Source organism: Cervus canadensis, chromosome X (genome assembly GCF_019320065.1).
Source record: "Cervus canadensis isolate Bull #8, Minnesota chromosome X, ASM1932006v1, whole genome shotgun sequence".
In the NCBI taxonomy this organism is placed as follows: Eukaryota; Metazoa; Chordata; class Mammalia; order Artiodactyla; family Cervidae; genus Cervus; species Cervus canadensis.
This window is the reverse complement of record NC_057419.1, coordinates 56,312,975-56,328,969: the sequence shown is the minus strand read 5'-3', so window position 1 is coordinate 56,328,969 and position 15,995 is coordinate 56,312,975. Positions and strand designations below refer to the sequence as shown.

The 15,995-nt window shown below is 41.1% G+C and overlaps 1 protein-coding gene across 1 annotated transcript in view; it reads left to right on the top strand.

The window, feature by feature from the left end:
• The first annotated feature begins 10,880 nt into the window (after positions 1-10,880).
• ARHGEF9 (Cdc42 guanine nucleotide exchange factor 9) overlaps positions 10,881-15,995 on the top strand; it is a 246,637-nt gene continuing 241,522 nt past the window's right edge. The window contains exon 1 of the mRNA XM_043457945.1: positions 10,881-11,287. Coding sequence (XP_043313880.1) covers positions 11,258-11,287 — 30 coding nt within the window. The 5' untranslated portion in view covers positions 10,881-11,257. The remainder of the gene's footprint in view (positions 11,288-15,995) is intronic.

Genomic DNA, 15,995 nt, shown 5'->3' with positions numbered 1-15,995 from the left:
TTTCTACTTATCATTTTGGTGTCAACTCAGATGTCATCTACTCAGAGAGGCCTTCTTTGGCCACCTAGCTAAAATAATGTCTTCCTTCCTCAGTTACCTTTTATTATATCACCCTGTTTATTATTTTCATAATAACTATTCAGTACCTAATATTAACTTATTGTTTTGGGCATTTAATGTCTAAATCTCTTCATTATAATATAAGCTCTCAGAGAATAGAAATCTAATCTGTGTTGTTCACAGCTCTCAAATCACTTGTCTTCATCTTTCTCTGGTCTGTTTAACCTCAATATTCCTGTAGTTGGCTTATTCAACCCTGGCCTCACTTTCATCCCACCTCAGTCAGAAAACTCCTGTGGTAATCTTTGGTCTTGTTATAGCAAATATCTAAATGAATTGCCTCCAGAATCTCAATATCAGGCATTTCCCCTCTGATCACTGTCCTATTCTTCCAGCCCACTTACACTGGTACATCTACTCCAGCAATTCTTCTACATCATCAAGATATATAATGCCATTAACCTTACCCCATACTCATCATCCCTTCTCATGTCTTTTCTTTTCTGTCCAACTTGGGTTACCTGGTCTGTTATTGTTATCAATTCCTTGAAAACATTTTCAACTCTATTTCCCATTTCTTTTCCTATTGTGTTTTCCTGGCAAATCTACCCCAGATTTCACCAACCACCTATCCTTGCTATACTTGTGCTTGAACAGCAAGGTAAACTGAATAAAAAGTCCCACAGTTGAGCTGACTGATTTGCTTTACCACAAGTCTCAGCTGGGCACTCAACACTTCCTGTTTAAATCTCCTCTCATGATTCCAGAGACTGAGAACCATTGCTCTTAGAGGACTATTACATACTTGCTCAGAAGCACCCTTGCAGATTTTTTTTTCTTCCTTCTTTCTAGAGTATAAGAAGTAGTTCTGTTCCTGCCAAGAGCAAGTAACATCTCTTATGCTCTGGACATTTCCCTATCACTTTCTTGAGGACTTTGTTCCTGCAAGTATCCCTTCTGCTGCACCAGGGCCTCTGAGAATTTAAAGTACATGCAAATCACCTGGATTTCTAGTTAAATGCAAATAGTGATTCAGTAGTCTGGGATGGGGCCTGGGGTTCTATGTTTATAACAAGTGTCCAGGTGATGATAATGTTGTTGGTCTGTGGACCATGCTTCAAGTAGCAAGGTCCTATGTCATCAACCTTTCCTTCTCACCCTCATCATCATATAAGCATGCTCTTAAACTCTTATTTCAATTTTAAAAAAGAACAACTTCCTTGATCACACATACCTTTCCAAATATTACCCTATTTCCTATTCCCTTCAGAGCAAAACTTTTCAAAGAGATATCTATATTCTTTCAACTTCTTTACCTTCATTAACTCTTTTCCCCCTCACTCACTCCTCAGCTCATTCCAGGATGACTTCTGTTACCTTTGTGCTAATGAGGCTACTCTTGTTAAGACCAATAGCTATGACTGTCTTACCAATACAATGGTCATATCTCTATTAATATCATCATCCATTCAACTTCTCAGTGTCATTTCTCAGAACATTTTTATCTGAATAAAATTTCTTCTGGTTTTCTTTCTACTTTACTGACCACTACTTCTCAGTCTCCATTTTTGACCCCTCCCTCTCTACTCAACGTTAGTCTAATTGTTGAGGGTCCAGGACCCTTTCCTACCTACATTCTCTCTATAGATAATCTCATCCTGTCTACATGAGGATGACTCCAAAATGTATATTTCCCAGCAGATATTTGCTCCTGAGCTCTAGGTTTGTATATCCCATTGTCTTTCTGACATCTCTTCTAACAATATGACTAAAATATAGCTCACACTTAATACATCAAAAATGGAAGTCTTGATTTCCTCCCCTCCTCAAATCTGTTTATTCTAGTCTCTTCATATCAGCAAATGGTGCTACCATCTACCCAGTTGTTCAAGCCAGAAACCTAAAGGCATCCTTAATTTGTCCTCTCTTTGCCTCATACTCTACGTGCAACCCATCACCAAATTCTGTTGTTTCTACTTCTAAAATATATCTCAAATATTTTTACCTCTGTTCATCATCTTCTCTGCCTTTCCATCACAAGTTGCATCATCTTTCTCCTGGATGACTACAACAGCCTCAACCTATTGTCTATCAATTTGTTTATCATTTAACAACCTAAGTGGTCTTTTACGATACAAATGTAAATCAGATCAACTCATTCTCTTGCTTAAAACCCCTCAATTCCCTCCCCTCTCTCCCTGTTGTTCTCAAAATAAAGGATTTATATGGCATGTTTCTGTCAAATATGTCTCCTACACTGTCCAACTTTCTCTCTATGTTTCAGTCTCACTGGGCTTCTAATTCCTGGGGCTCTCTGTACGCATGCATGCTAAGTCGCTTTAGTCATGTTTGACTCTTTGCAACACTATGGACTGTGTAGCCTGCCATGTTTCTCTGTCCATGGGATTTTCCAGGTAAGAACACTGGAGTGGGTTGTCATGCCCTCTTCCAGGGGATCTTCCCAACTCAGGAATTGAACCCTCATGTACTTGTGTCTCCTGCAATGGCAGGTGGGTTCTTTATCCCTAGTGCCACCTGGGAAGTTGAATCATTTGGACTTTCTGTTTTCTACGCCTGGAATATTTTACCCCTACTTCTTTACATGGTTGACTCACATTCAAGCTATAGTCCTCAACTTAGATGTCATCTCCTTGGAGAAACCTTTTTTATCTAAATTCTGCCTTCCCTCACAGTTACTCTCAATTCTTTCACTCTCTTTCTCTCATAGCATTTATCACCATCTGTATTAACATATTTATTTACCTCATTTACTTGTTTATTGGATAGAAATGAATGCATGAATGGTGTCTGTTTTGTTTATTGTTATATAATCAGTGGTTAACATACTATGCCTGCCACATAGGCACACATATTTATTGAATTTGCAACTGAACAGATAAGTGATATAAGTAAATAATATTTTGTCAAGACATCACATGTTATAAGGTGGATTTGAGCATTGGACTCTCAATACTAGCATCATAGTAGTTTTGTACATTTAACTTTTATCCTTTTTCACTGCCACATTCCACTCTCTGTCAAGAATCAAAGGTCTTAGTCTCATTCCAGTTCAGCCATTAACTTACTCTGTGTCTCTGGGAATCACATTTATTCTTGGAGGCTACATTTGATTGTCAGTCACAGAAAACTAACCAAACAGATCACACAGACCACAGCATTGTCTAACTCAATGAAACTATGAGCCATATGAGCCATCTAGAGCCACCCAAGACAGATGGGTCATCTTGGAGAATTCTGACAAAAGGTGGCCCACTGGAGATGGGAATGGCAAACCACTTTGGTATTCTTGCTTTGAGAACCCCATGAATGGTATGAAAAGGCAAAAAGATATGACACTGAAAGATGAACTCCCCAGGTTGGTAGGTGCCCAATATGCTCCTGGAGAAGAGTGGAGAAATAACTCCAGAAAGAATGAAGAGATGGAACCAAAGTGAAAACAATGCCCAGCTGTGATGTGACTGGGGATGGGACTAAAGTCCAATGCTGTAAAGAGCAATAGTGCATAGGAACCTGGAATGTTAGGTCCATGAATCAAGGTAAATTGGAAATGCTCAAAAAGCTGATGGCAAGAGTGAGCATTGACTTTTTAGGAATCAGTGAACTAAAATGGACCAGAATGGGTGAATTTAATTCAGATGACCATTATATCTACTGCAGTGGGTAACAATCACTTAGAAGAAATGGAGTAGCCCTGATAGTCAACAGAAGAGTCCAAAATGCAGTACTTGGATGCAATCTCAAAAATGACAGAATGATCTTTGTTTGTTTCCAAGGCAAGCCATTCCATATCACAGTGATCCAAGTCTATGCCTCAACCACTAATGCCAAAGAAGCTGAGGTTAAACAGTTCTGTGAAGTCTTTCTAGAAATAACACCAAAAAGATATCCTTTTCATCATAGGGGACTGGAATGCAGAAGTAGGAAGTCAAGAGATATCTGAAGTAACAGGCAAGTTTGGCCTTGGGGTACAAATTGAAGCAGAGCAAAGGCTAACAGAATTTTGTGAAGAGAATGCACTGGTCATAGCAAGCACCCTCTTCCAACAACACAAGGGATGACCCTACACATGGACATCATCAGATGGGCAATATCAAAATCAGATTGATTATATTCTCTGCAGCTGAAGATATAGAAGCTCTATACAGGAGGAAAAACAAGACTGGGAGCTGACTGTGGCTCATATCATGAACTCCTTATTGCAAAATTCAGACTTAAATTGAATAAAGTAGGAAAAAGTCACTAGACCATTCAGTTATGACCTAAATGAAATCCCTTATAATTATACAGTGGAAGTGACAAGTGGAGTCAAGGGATTAGATATGAAAAACAGTGCCTGAAGAACTATGGACAGAAGTTCGTGACATTGTACAGGATGTGATGATCAAACCATCCCCAAGAAAAAGAAATGCAAAAAGACAAAATGGTCATCTGAGGAGGCCTTACAAATAGCTGAGAAAAGAAGAGAAGTGAAAGGCAAAGGAGAAAAGGAAAGATAAACCCATCTGAAGGCAGAGGTCCAAAGAATAGCAAAGAGAGTTAAGAAAGTCCTCCTCAGTGATCAATGCAAAGAAACAGAGGAAAATAATAGAATGGGAAAGACTAGAGATCTCTTCAAGAAAATCAGAGATACCAAGGGAAAGCTTCATGCAAAGATGAGCTCAATAAAGGACAGAAATGGTAGGGACCTAACAGAAGCAGAAGATATTAAGAAGAGGTGGCAAGAATATACAGAAGAAATATACAAAAAAGATCTTAATGACTCAGATAACTATGATGGTGTGATCATTCACCTAGAGCCAGCCATCCTGGAGTCTGAAGTCAAGTGGGCCTTAGGAAACATCACTATGAACAAAGTTAGTAGAGGTGATGGAATTCCAGCTGAGCTACTTCAAATCCTAGAAGATGATGCTGTGAAAGTGCTGCACTCAATATGCCAGCAAATTTGGAAAACTCAGCAGTGGCCACAGGACTGGAAAAGGTCAGTTTTCATTCCAATCTCAAAGAAAGGCAATGCCAAAGAATGTTCAAACTACCACACAGTTGCAGTCATCTCACATGCTAGCAAAGTAATGCTCAATATTCTCCAAACGAGGCTTCAATAGTACATCAACAGAGAACTTCCAGATGTTCAAGCTGGATTTAGAAGAGGCAGACGAACAAGAGATCAAATTGCCAACATGCACTGGGTCAGAGGAAAAGCAAGATATTTCCAGAAGAACATCTATTTCTACTTTATTGACAATGCCAGAGCCTTTGTCTGTGTGGATCACAACAAACTGTGGGAAATTCTTAACAAGATGGGAATACCAGACCACCTTACCTGCCTCCTGAGAAATCTGTATGCAGGTCAAGAAGCACCAGTTAGAACTGGACATGAAACAATGGACTGATTCGAAATTGACAAAGGAGTATGTTAAGCCTGTATATTGTCACCCTGCTTATTTAACTTATATGCAGTGTACATCATGCAAAATGCTGGGCTGGATGAAGCAGAAGCTGGAATCGAGATTTCTGGGAGAAATATCAATAACCTCAGATATGCAGATGACTCCACCCTTGTGGTAAAAAGTGAAGAGGAACTAAAGAGCCTGTTGATGAAAGTGAAAGAGGAGAGTGAAAAAGCTGGCTTAAGACTCAACAATCAAAAAATGAAGATCATGGCATCCAGTCCCATCCCTTCATGGCGAATAGATGGGGAAACAATCAAAACTGTGAGTTACTATTTTCTTGGGCTCCAAAATCACTGCAGATGGTGATTGCAGCCATGAAATTAAAAGATGCTTGCTCCTTGGAAGAAAAGCTATAACCAACCTAGACAGTTCATTACTTTACACACAAGTTACCTCTAGTCAAAGCTATGGTTTTTACAGAGACATGTGTGGATGTGAGAGTTGGACCACAACAACATCTGAGCACTGAAGAATTGATGCTTTTGAACTGTGGTGTTGGAGAAGACTCTTGAGAGTCACTTGGACTGCAAGGAGATCCAACCAGTCCATTCTAAAGGAAATCAGTCCTGAATATTCATTGGAAGGACTGATGCTGAAGCTGAAACTCCAATACTTTGGCCACCTGATGTGAAGAACTGACTCATTGGAAAACACCCTGCTGCTGGGAAAGCTTGAAGGCAGGAGGAGAAGGGGAAGACAGAGGATGCAATTGTTTGATGGCATCACTGACTCGATGGACATAAATGTGAGCAAGCTCCAGGAGCTGATAATGGACAGGGATTCCTGCCATGCTTCAGTCTGTGGGGTCGCAAAGAGATGGACACTACTGAGCAACTGAACTGAACATTTTATCATCTCTAAAATGAGAATGTTGAAGGAGATAATCTTGAAGGTCTTTGTCAATTTTGATATATATGCATAAGTGATTGTTTAAGACTATTGCAATTTGGATGAAGCACAAGCTGGAATCAAGATTGCCAGGAGAAATATCAATAACCTCAGATATACAGATGGCACCACCTTTATGGCAGAAAGCAAAGAAGAACTAAAGAGCCTCTTGATGAAAGTGAAAGAGGAGAGTAAAAAAGTGGCTTAAAGCTAAACATTCAGAAAACTAAGATCATGGCATCTGGTCCCATCACTTCATGGCAAATAGATAGGGAAACAGTGGAAACAATGACAGACTTTATTTATTTATTGGCTCCAAAATCACTGCAGATGGTGATTGCAGCCATGAAATTAAAAGACACTTACTCCTTGAAAGAAAAGTTATGACCAACCTAGACAGCATATTAAACAACAGAGACATTGCTTTGCTAAGAAAGGTCCGCCTGGTCAAGGCTATGGTTTTTCCAGTAGTCAAGTATGGATGTGAGAGTTGGACCATAATGAAACCTGAGCACTGAAGAATTGATGCTTTTGAACTGTGGTTTTGGAGAAGACTCTTGAGAGTCCCTTGAACTGCAAGGAGATCCAACCAGAAAGATTGAAGGCGGGAGAAGGGGACAACAGAGCATGAGATGGTTGGATGTCATCACCGACTCAATGAACATGAGTTTGAGTAAACTCTGGGAGTTGGTGATGGACAGGGAGGCTTAGTGTGCTGCAGTCCATGAGGTTGCAAAGAGTTGGACACGACTGAGTGACTGAACTGAACTGAAGGCTATTACGTAAATGACAATTAGTTTATTCATTGGATAATTGAGAAATGTGATGCAGAGGAGCTAGGTACTTGACCCAGATTACCCAACTGTAGTGAATTCAGTTCTTCATTCTGCACAAAGCCACAGTCACAGTAGGTAGTGACTAATTTGGGCTGATAGCTCTGCCCTCAGAAGCCTGGCTCTGAGTTCCTTGAATCACGATGGACCCAAATAAAAAGAATGTAGCTGGGGACATACCTATGATTGTCTCTTTCCTCATGCTGCTCATGGCTGAAAAGAAGACAGCATTTGGCACTTGTCCACTGAGAGCTGATGCCAGGCTAAGTACCAAATAGGCTTCTGGGAGATCACAGGACTACAAAGGCAAGGTCTGGGGCACAGACCTTTTCTGAAAACTTACTGGCTGCCAGGGTTTTGTGCTAAGTACTTTCTTTCCATGGACAAATTTATCAAATGTTCAAAACAATCTAGTGAAGTAGACAATATTATTACCCCTATTTCACAAATAAGAAAACTATCAAGATGCAGAACATTAAATACCTGGCTGAGTAAGTATCAAAGTCAATAATTAAATTCAAGCAGTCCTGGCCTCAGAGCTTATACTCTAACCTTCTACACTGGGTACTTGCTAAGTTGCTTCAGTTGCGTCCAACTCTTTGTGACCCCAGGCTTCTCTGTCCATAGGATTCTCTAGGCAAGAATACTGGAGTGGGTTTCCACTCCCTTCTCCAAGGGATCTTCTTGACTTAGGGATTGAACCTGTGTCTCTTAAATGTCTCCTGCATTGGCAGTCAGGTTCACTAGTGCCACCTCATTGTATCACCTATAGCTGCTCATATGTTTTAGGCAAATAGCACTCCAGACATACTGGATTTGATAGTGTCTATGCCTATGGGATCACCATCTGTTCTTCCACACATGTCATACATTAACACTGAAATATTTGCCCTCAGATCGATTCTTCCCTCTTCTCCTGCAAACTAAATTTCTTAGATTCCCTTGCTGTCTCACTTGTTTTGTCCAAAGGAAGACACCTGTGGGAGACTAGTGAACGGGAGGAAGAGTATTCCTTTACCTCCTGCTTCAGAGAGGTGTATTGAAGTGGCTCTATCTCCTCAGTGACTCTAACTTCTGAGGACAATTCCTCTATTCATGGCACCTGCACCATCAGGCCAACCACCCCATGCTTTTAGTTTCAATTTAATACGAGTTTCTGAGTTCTGACAACATTACTTTTTCCCATTACCCATCTAGCTCTAGATGGGTAGAAAACTATTAACAGTTTTCTATGGTTGCTACATGTTGGCTTGCCCCACCATCCCCTATTTGACTTCTTTGTTTTGACAGTGTGATATGTTCTCTGTATTAAACCATACAGAAGAAATATCTAGAATGGTTTTTATTTTCCTGACTGGATCATTATTGATATAGACAACTTCTATAATCCCAAGGCTTCTCACTATCACACAAATTGGTGTATCTCCTTCAAAGCATGTGTCACAACCTTTCATTACCTTGTTTGTTTATTTTTTTGTTGTTTATCTTTTCTCCACTTCAAGTAGATTACAAAGTCCATGAGGAAATTTGTCTTGTATCTTGAGTAGCTAACCCAATGCCTGGAACAAGGAAGCGCAATAATATTTTTTATGTCTTGTCTTTTTATTTATTTTTTTATTGGAGTACAGTTGCTTTACAATGTTTTGTTAGTTTCTGCTGTACAATGAATGAATCAGCTATAGGTATACAAATATACCCTTGATAATATTGTCAACTGAGTGTATCCATTAAAAAAATCCAAATTTTATTGGATATCTCCTATGTGCCAGTCACTACTGTAGGAGATAGCAAGATTAGAAACTCATTGCCTCTGCTTTAAAAAAAAAATTATATTTCCACTTAAGTGACATTAAATAGAAAAATGTACACATAACTAGTGTATTAATTTGCCAGGGCTACCATAATGAAGTACAGCAGTCTGGGTGGCTTAAATAACATAAATTTACTTTCTTACGACTCCAAAGGCTGGAAAGTCCAAGATCAAGGTAGTCTTTTCCAAGGCCTCTTTCCTTGTCTTATAGATGGCTGTCTTCTCCTTTGTCTTCACATGGTCGTCACCTTTGTCCAAATTTCCTCTTCATGTAAGGACAGCAGACATATTGGGGTAGGGCCTATACAATGACCTTATTTTTACTTAACTACCTCTTTAAAGACCCTGTCTCACATAAGTACAGTCACATTCTGAGGCACTGGAGTTTGCACTTCAACATACGAATTTGTGGGAGGGGTGCACAATTCATCCTATAACAATCAGTGAGTAAAAGATTATTTTCAATTGAGAAAACTAAAGGTGGCACTATAGAAGTTAGATGAAAGGTGATAAAATCAGGTCTTAGAGTATTTCGGAAAAGCTTTCTAGAGGCTGTGTGCCTAGTGTCGGGTCTTAAAGAGATTTTTATAGAGTCGTGAGAGCTTGAATGGGCTGGTTGGCCAGGGAGGTGCATTCAACAGCCTCAGTGTGAGTGAAGGTCCCTAGGTGAGACAGTGAGGAGACATTGCAGAATCTCTGATTACTGAACCATCAAACTTGAAAGGAAGTTGAAAGGTCACCCAGGCTAAGTTCCCATTTGATTCAGGAATCCCTTGCCAAAGGGCAATTCAGCTTCTGCTTATACCCCTCCCAGGACTGAATACTCATTAAGGCAGTTACTTTGATATTAGGCCAGCTCTGTTTGGCCAAAACAATGCCTTGGATGAAGAGGGAAAAATTTGCTAGAAAGGAAAGGACAGTGTGTGGGGCATGCCAGTGATGTCTTCATACCAATCGCCTTCAGGCACTTCTTTCTTATGTCATATTTTAATTCCTTCTTGCTGTAACTGCAATCTCTGCTTTTTGTAATCCCTTTCTTGCTTGAACCTCCCTGTGGGTCAGGAGCCTTGGAATCTTGCCTTCTTTGGTTGTGCTACCATGGGAAAATATCTTTCACTCTCTAGTCTTCAATGTTCATGTCTATAATAGGGGACTAATTAATTAACACTCACTGTCATGTCTTCCTCACAAAGTTATTGTAAGACTATATGCAATAATAATGGGTATGAATGGGACCAACAGCATCAACTCCCAACAGATGCAGAGGGGCCAGTCTGGGTTGAATTGCATAGTCAGAGACATCATGAAGAGGTGGGTGGTTTCTCCGTTTGCCTGTTTTGCTGATGTTCATTTGACTTATTCTCAGCAAAATAAGCAAATGGAAAATTCATCCATCAACAAGCTACCTTCTATATTCCTGAGGGTGTCAGGAAGAATCATGAGGGGTTGTGTGTGTGTGTGTGTGTGTGTGTGTGTGTGTGTGTGTGTTTGTATGAATTGTAGCAAAAAGAAGCATGGAAAGCTGCAGAGGGTAAAGTTGAGACTATCTTTTTTATGTGACCTTAGGTAGGTCTCTACCATCATCTAAACCTCCACTTATTTATCTGTAATATGGAGATACCAATGCCTGCCTCCACAAGGTTGTTCTGAGAAGTGAAAGTGATAAAGCAGGAGAGTGTTGGCATGGCTTCACGGGCGCAGGATTCTATTATTTCAAAGGCTGGCCCAACACCTTCTGGCAACTTTGGAAAGGACTTTTTGCTGACTCGACACAACTGGGGAGCCCCACAATAAACAGCATCTAACTCCAGCACAGCCGGAGGCAGGCAGAGGTGGCAGCTGCCTTCTCCTGGGCGGAGGTTATTCACCCACATCATCTCCCTGCACCCCTGCCTCCCAGATCTCAAGCCTTGGCAAGGGACAAAGGCAGTCGGTGGGAATCCCCCTCCCACATCTCCCCAGGCCAAGCACCTCGGGAGCTGTGGGGCAGAGAAGCAGAGCCTGCTGCAGGGATGGAAAAACCTGAATGAAGGCGAGGTCCGGAGAGGAGGGGATTGGGCTGTAGGGCTGTGAAGGAAACGAGGGGGAGGGGGCGCTGGGGCTTTCGCTTGCTCCAGCCCTGCCAGCCCAGCCTGCCTGAAACAACCCGCGACAGCCTCCAGGGCCTTGACAAGAAGCCGGACTTCATTAGCACCATGCAGTGGATAAGGGGCGGATCGGGAATGGTGAGTGAACATAACCGCAGCTTCCCCAGCTTCAGTCCCCTAGCCCCACCCCCAGTTCCTTCACCAGCCGCCATGCAGTGAGCCCCCTAGCTTCTGCACACAGCCCTCTCCGCTGTCCTTGAGATACCAGCAAGCTTGCTGTGGCCATTTTAGGAGTCCTTGCTCGCCTGCCTGTGAGGAAAGCCCCCTCCCTTCTCCGTCCCCTTTCTTACCACCCCGGAGTGGGATAGGAGTTGGGGGGAGGGTCACCTGGCAGACCAGAGAGGCAAGGTGGTGGGTAGAGGGACTCTCTGGGAGCAGTGAGTCTCTTAGGAGAGAGGATTGGCGGGGGTTGGGGCGGGGGTTGGGAGGGTGGCACGGGGTTGGGAGGGAGGGGGGAGTTACAAAGCCTGGGATTGTGGAGGGGGCAGTATGGGAGAACTGCATGGTCCCCCAAATGGGCTGTGTGTATTCCCTTACTGGGAGAGCCAGAGAGCCCCTCTCAGAGAAGCTGCCTGGGGGAGTCCTGAAGCCTTTCCTTGCCTAGACTGGGGTCACCCTGTCCACACTTGAGGCTTTGCCAAGGAGAGGCTACAGAAACTGCCATTCTGGAAATGGGTCTGGCCCCATTCGGTTAGAACTCTCTCCGTTACCCCCATCCAAGGAGTGTGTGCTTGTGTGTGTGTTTACTATCATCCTCCCAACAGTTCACTGTATGCTATTATGTTCCCTTCTCTACCTGGAGACCTTGGAATGACTTCCTTTGCAGAGAGGAAGTGGTGGCTTCATCTTGATGACTCTCTGACTCAGCGAGGGGTAGCTCAAGTCTGGTCTGGGACTCTGGGGCATGGGAGGCCACCATGCCTTTGTCCTCAGCTGGGAAGCATCGACAAGAGAGTCTTGGAGGGCAGTCGAGTTGGGTCAGCAGGCACTGATGGCAATGCCAGCCTACAGTTCCCCACTGCTACCCATAACCTGCAGCTGAAGGAAAGTAGCCTGAAGCTTTTGGGGAAAAACGGATATTTAACCCCTTTTTTGTTTCCATTCTGGAAGGGAGGCGTAAATCTGGTGTGGGCTAGGATTGTGTTCAGAGGAGATTCCTCTGTTTCAGTGGTTCTTGAAGTCATTCAGCCTGTATTTGCCAGGGCTTCAAGAGACTTTTCTCAGATCTTCCTCTTTCTGTGGGGTCCCATAAGGCTATTTCAAATGTTTGTAGAACCAGAAAGCTATAGAACAGGAAAAGACCTTCAGACCTGTGTTGTCCATCCAGGAAAGTTGTGATCCAGAGAGTGGGAGAGACTTGCTCAGGGCCACACAGCTCCATGAAGGTAAAGCTTAGTCCAGCACAGGAGTCTCCTGACTCTGTCAGTGTCCCTCTCCACTGCTCCATAGAATCATCAAATGGTGCTGAGAAAGGCAGAAAGGAACAGAGAGTCATGATCTTGGTAAAGGACTTCTTTCATAATGAACTAATGCCATGAAATTTACCTTAAAAAAATGAAAGCCCTGGTATTTCTAGAAGCTGGGTCTAGGTGATATTTCCCTCCTCCTCTAAGTATATTATAGTGTAGGGATCCAGAGCCACCCATTGACAACAGATTAAGTTAATAGAGAAATCTGAAGTTTTGCTAATTGTGTATGAGAAAGAAGAAAGGGTAACAGAAACCTTGTGGAGACTATGTAATTGAAGATTGATGGAGAAATTGCATAATATTTTTAGGGGAATGAAGTAGTGAATATTGTATGATGAAAACATTTATTTAACTGTTTGCCAGAATTCAAGTGATAGGAGTAGTAAATTCCATTAGAGTCTGGAAAGCAAGAAACTTCTAATCTTGGCTCTGCTGTTTAATAGGAGTACTTTGAACCTCAGTTTTCTCACCTGTTAAATGGGGCTATTAATGATTACCAAAATCCTTCCAGATCTGAGATTCTCAGATTCCTAGAAGTAAATGTTGGGTAAAATTTAACTAGTGGTCCATTATGAAAATATAAGAGTGCATATTTAGCCACCATTTTATAATGTGGCTAGTCGAAAGGTCATTGCTCCTAGTTCTTTCATTTTCAAAGCCCTGGAAATTCGTATCGAGCTCTTCATTACAATCAGATTTCTTTGCTGAACATTCGACTATTGAACTGATTGCAAGTGTCACATGTTATACAAAGGTCCTTGAACATAAAACATCAGTTGGCATTTACAGAATAAAATCTGTCCGTAGATAGTGTTAAAAAAGAAAAAAAACATGAGCTCACTTTTGATGATAAATTGTTCACTGTATTTATTCATAGCTTATATCTATCTGCAATGTCAGTTTGTGCTAGGTTAGACAGTACCTGGAGTGGAGGGAACACAGATCTCAGAATCACAAGTCTGACATTGATGGGCCTGGCTTTCATACCTCTCAATTCTGAAATACTTGACAGTTGTCAAACCTCTTTCATTCTCAGTATTCTCATCCATCAAATGGGGCAAAGTACTTTATCTCATAGATGCTATCGAGTTTCTTAATTAATTCAACAAAAATATAGAGGTTACTATGAATTGACACTGATCTAGGTGTTGGAGGTAGCAGTGAACAAAAAGAAATTCTCTGCTATCATATATCTTACATTCAAGGAGTTGAAGGGGCTCACTAAACAATTGCACAAATAACTATGCAATATGTAAGAGGGTGCTTAGCTCTAAGAAGAAAAAGAAAACCTAATAAGAGAATAGAGATAGGGTTGGAATAATGTATTAGATGTCGGTTGAACCTCTCTAATTAAGAAACATTTGAGTGGAGATGTGAAGAAAATGAAGGAACAAGGTCTGTGGAGATATTTAGGTGAAATGGATGAAAAAACAGCCAGAGAAAGAGAGAGCGCATTTGGTTTGTTTAAGGAACACAAGGAGGCCACCGTCCTGGGGACATTTAATCTGAGTGAGATGGGTAATTTTTGGAAGGTTTCAAACAGATGAGGGATTTAATCTGACTTAAATTTTAAGAGGATAATACACTGTAGTGGAGCAAAGAGCTGTGAGGTTGGCTCTTGTAATAGTTCAGGTTAGAAGTGGTGGTGGCTTGGGCCAGGGTGATGATAATCTGTATGAAAGGACTGTACTGAGCATTATAGATGATCTGTATCTTTCTCCTTTCTGGCCAGTCATCCAAATCTCAGATGGCTGAATGTGGAGCTAGAATGAACACAGAGTGGGTAGATGCATGCAAGGGGATTTTGTGTCTAAGTCAATGATCAAATGATCTGCTTTGGGCTCCTGGCCTCTAGTGGGTCTAACTAAGGGTTGATTCTGTATGGATTATCAATGAATCAGTCTCTTGCTTTCTGGTATTCTGGAGAATATTAAGTATATTACTAGTATTTTGGAGATATGATACACTTAACGTATGTAACATCTGGAATGGATCATTTTTAATACTCTCTTCTCTATGTGACAAAATTATTTTCAGTAATCATGTAATGATCAGTTCTAATAATTATTTTATTGATTTGTTTTTTTTAATTTTCAAATAATTAACAATGAAAAGAAGAATAATTCAATATCAAAGACATTCAAATTCAGTAACATCTCATATTTGATCTAAAATCTGTACTTATTGAACAAAAGTACTACACTCTATAGTTTGTATTGTTTTCTCTGTTCTATATTTTAAACACAAATAAAAACTCCAATTGGTCACAAATGACAGAATTGAAATAACTTACATTGTAGCTTTGACTACAATTATTGTGCTATCTTTGTTTACTTCAAACCTGCTATTTAAATTCTGGAACATTTAGTCCCACAGGGATCTGCAGACATGAAATGCACCCAAAGCTACTTTGAATGCACTTTAACCTGGGCTTCCCAGGTGGCACTAGTGATAAAAAAACCCACCTGCTGATGCAGTAGATGTAAGAGACATGGGTTTGATCCTCGAGTGGGGAAAATCCCCTAGAGGAGGGCATGGCAACCCATTCCAGTATTCTTGCCTGGAGAATTCCATGGACAGAGGAGCCTGGCAGGCTCCTCCAGGAGTCCATAGGTTCACAAAGAGCTGTATATGACAGGAATGACTTAGAACTCATGCACACAAACCTTTTCAAAGTAAAATGAACTAAAGGAACACATGTAAAATCTGTGTGCATGTTGGGGTGCAAGTGTACAACTGGAATCAGCTGAATCAACTCTGAATCAACTTCCATGTAGAATACAATATTATTAAAGGATAAGTAATAAAGGTTGCTTTGAAACTGTATGTAAATATTACTAAAACTCAGTAATAACAATAGTTGTTTAGCATTTTTTTTTTATCTTGCAGTTCTTTTTTTTTTTTTTTCCAGTGGGTTTTGTCATACATTGATATGAATCAGCCATGGATTTACATGTATTCCCAATCCCGATCCCTCCTCCCACCTCCCTCTCCACCCGATTCCTCTGGGTCTTCCCAGTGCACCAGGCTGGAGCACTTGTCTCAAGGAGGAATATTCTGTTACTGAGATTATTTAAAATTGCTGGTGCATGGTGATAATAAAAGTACACTTTTACTTTTAGTCTTAAAAAAATCTATAGGTAGTGCACTGTTTCATTACTTGCACTAAGGATTGTCTACTCTTATTGTTCCACTCTTGGTATGCCACTGCTTTGGAGACTATGAAATCTTGAACTAATTCCATGTCAAATTTCATATTGCCCATATAAAAGCCACAGCATTTGAGTTGGTGGAAATCTCTGCATAAGCAAGATAGA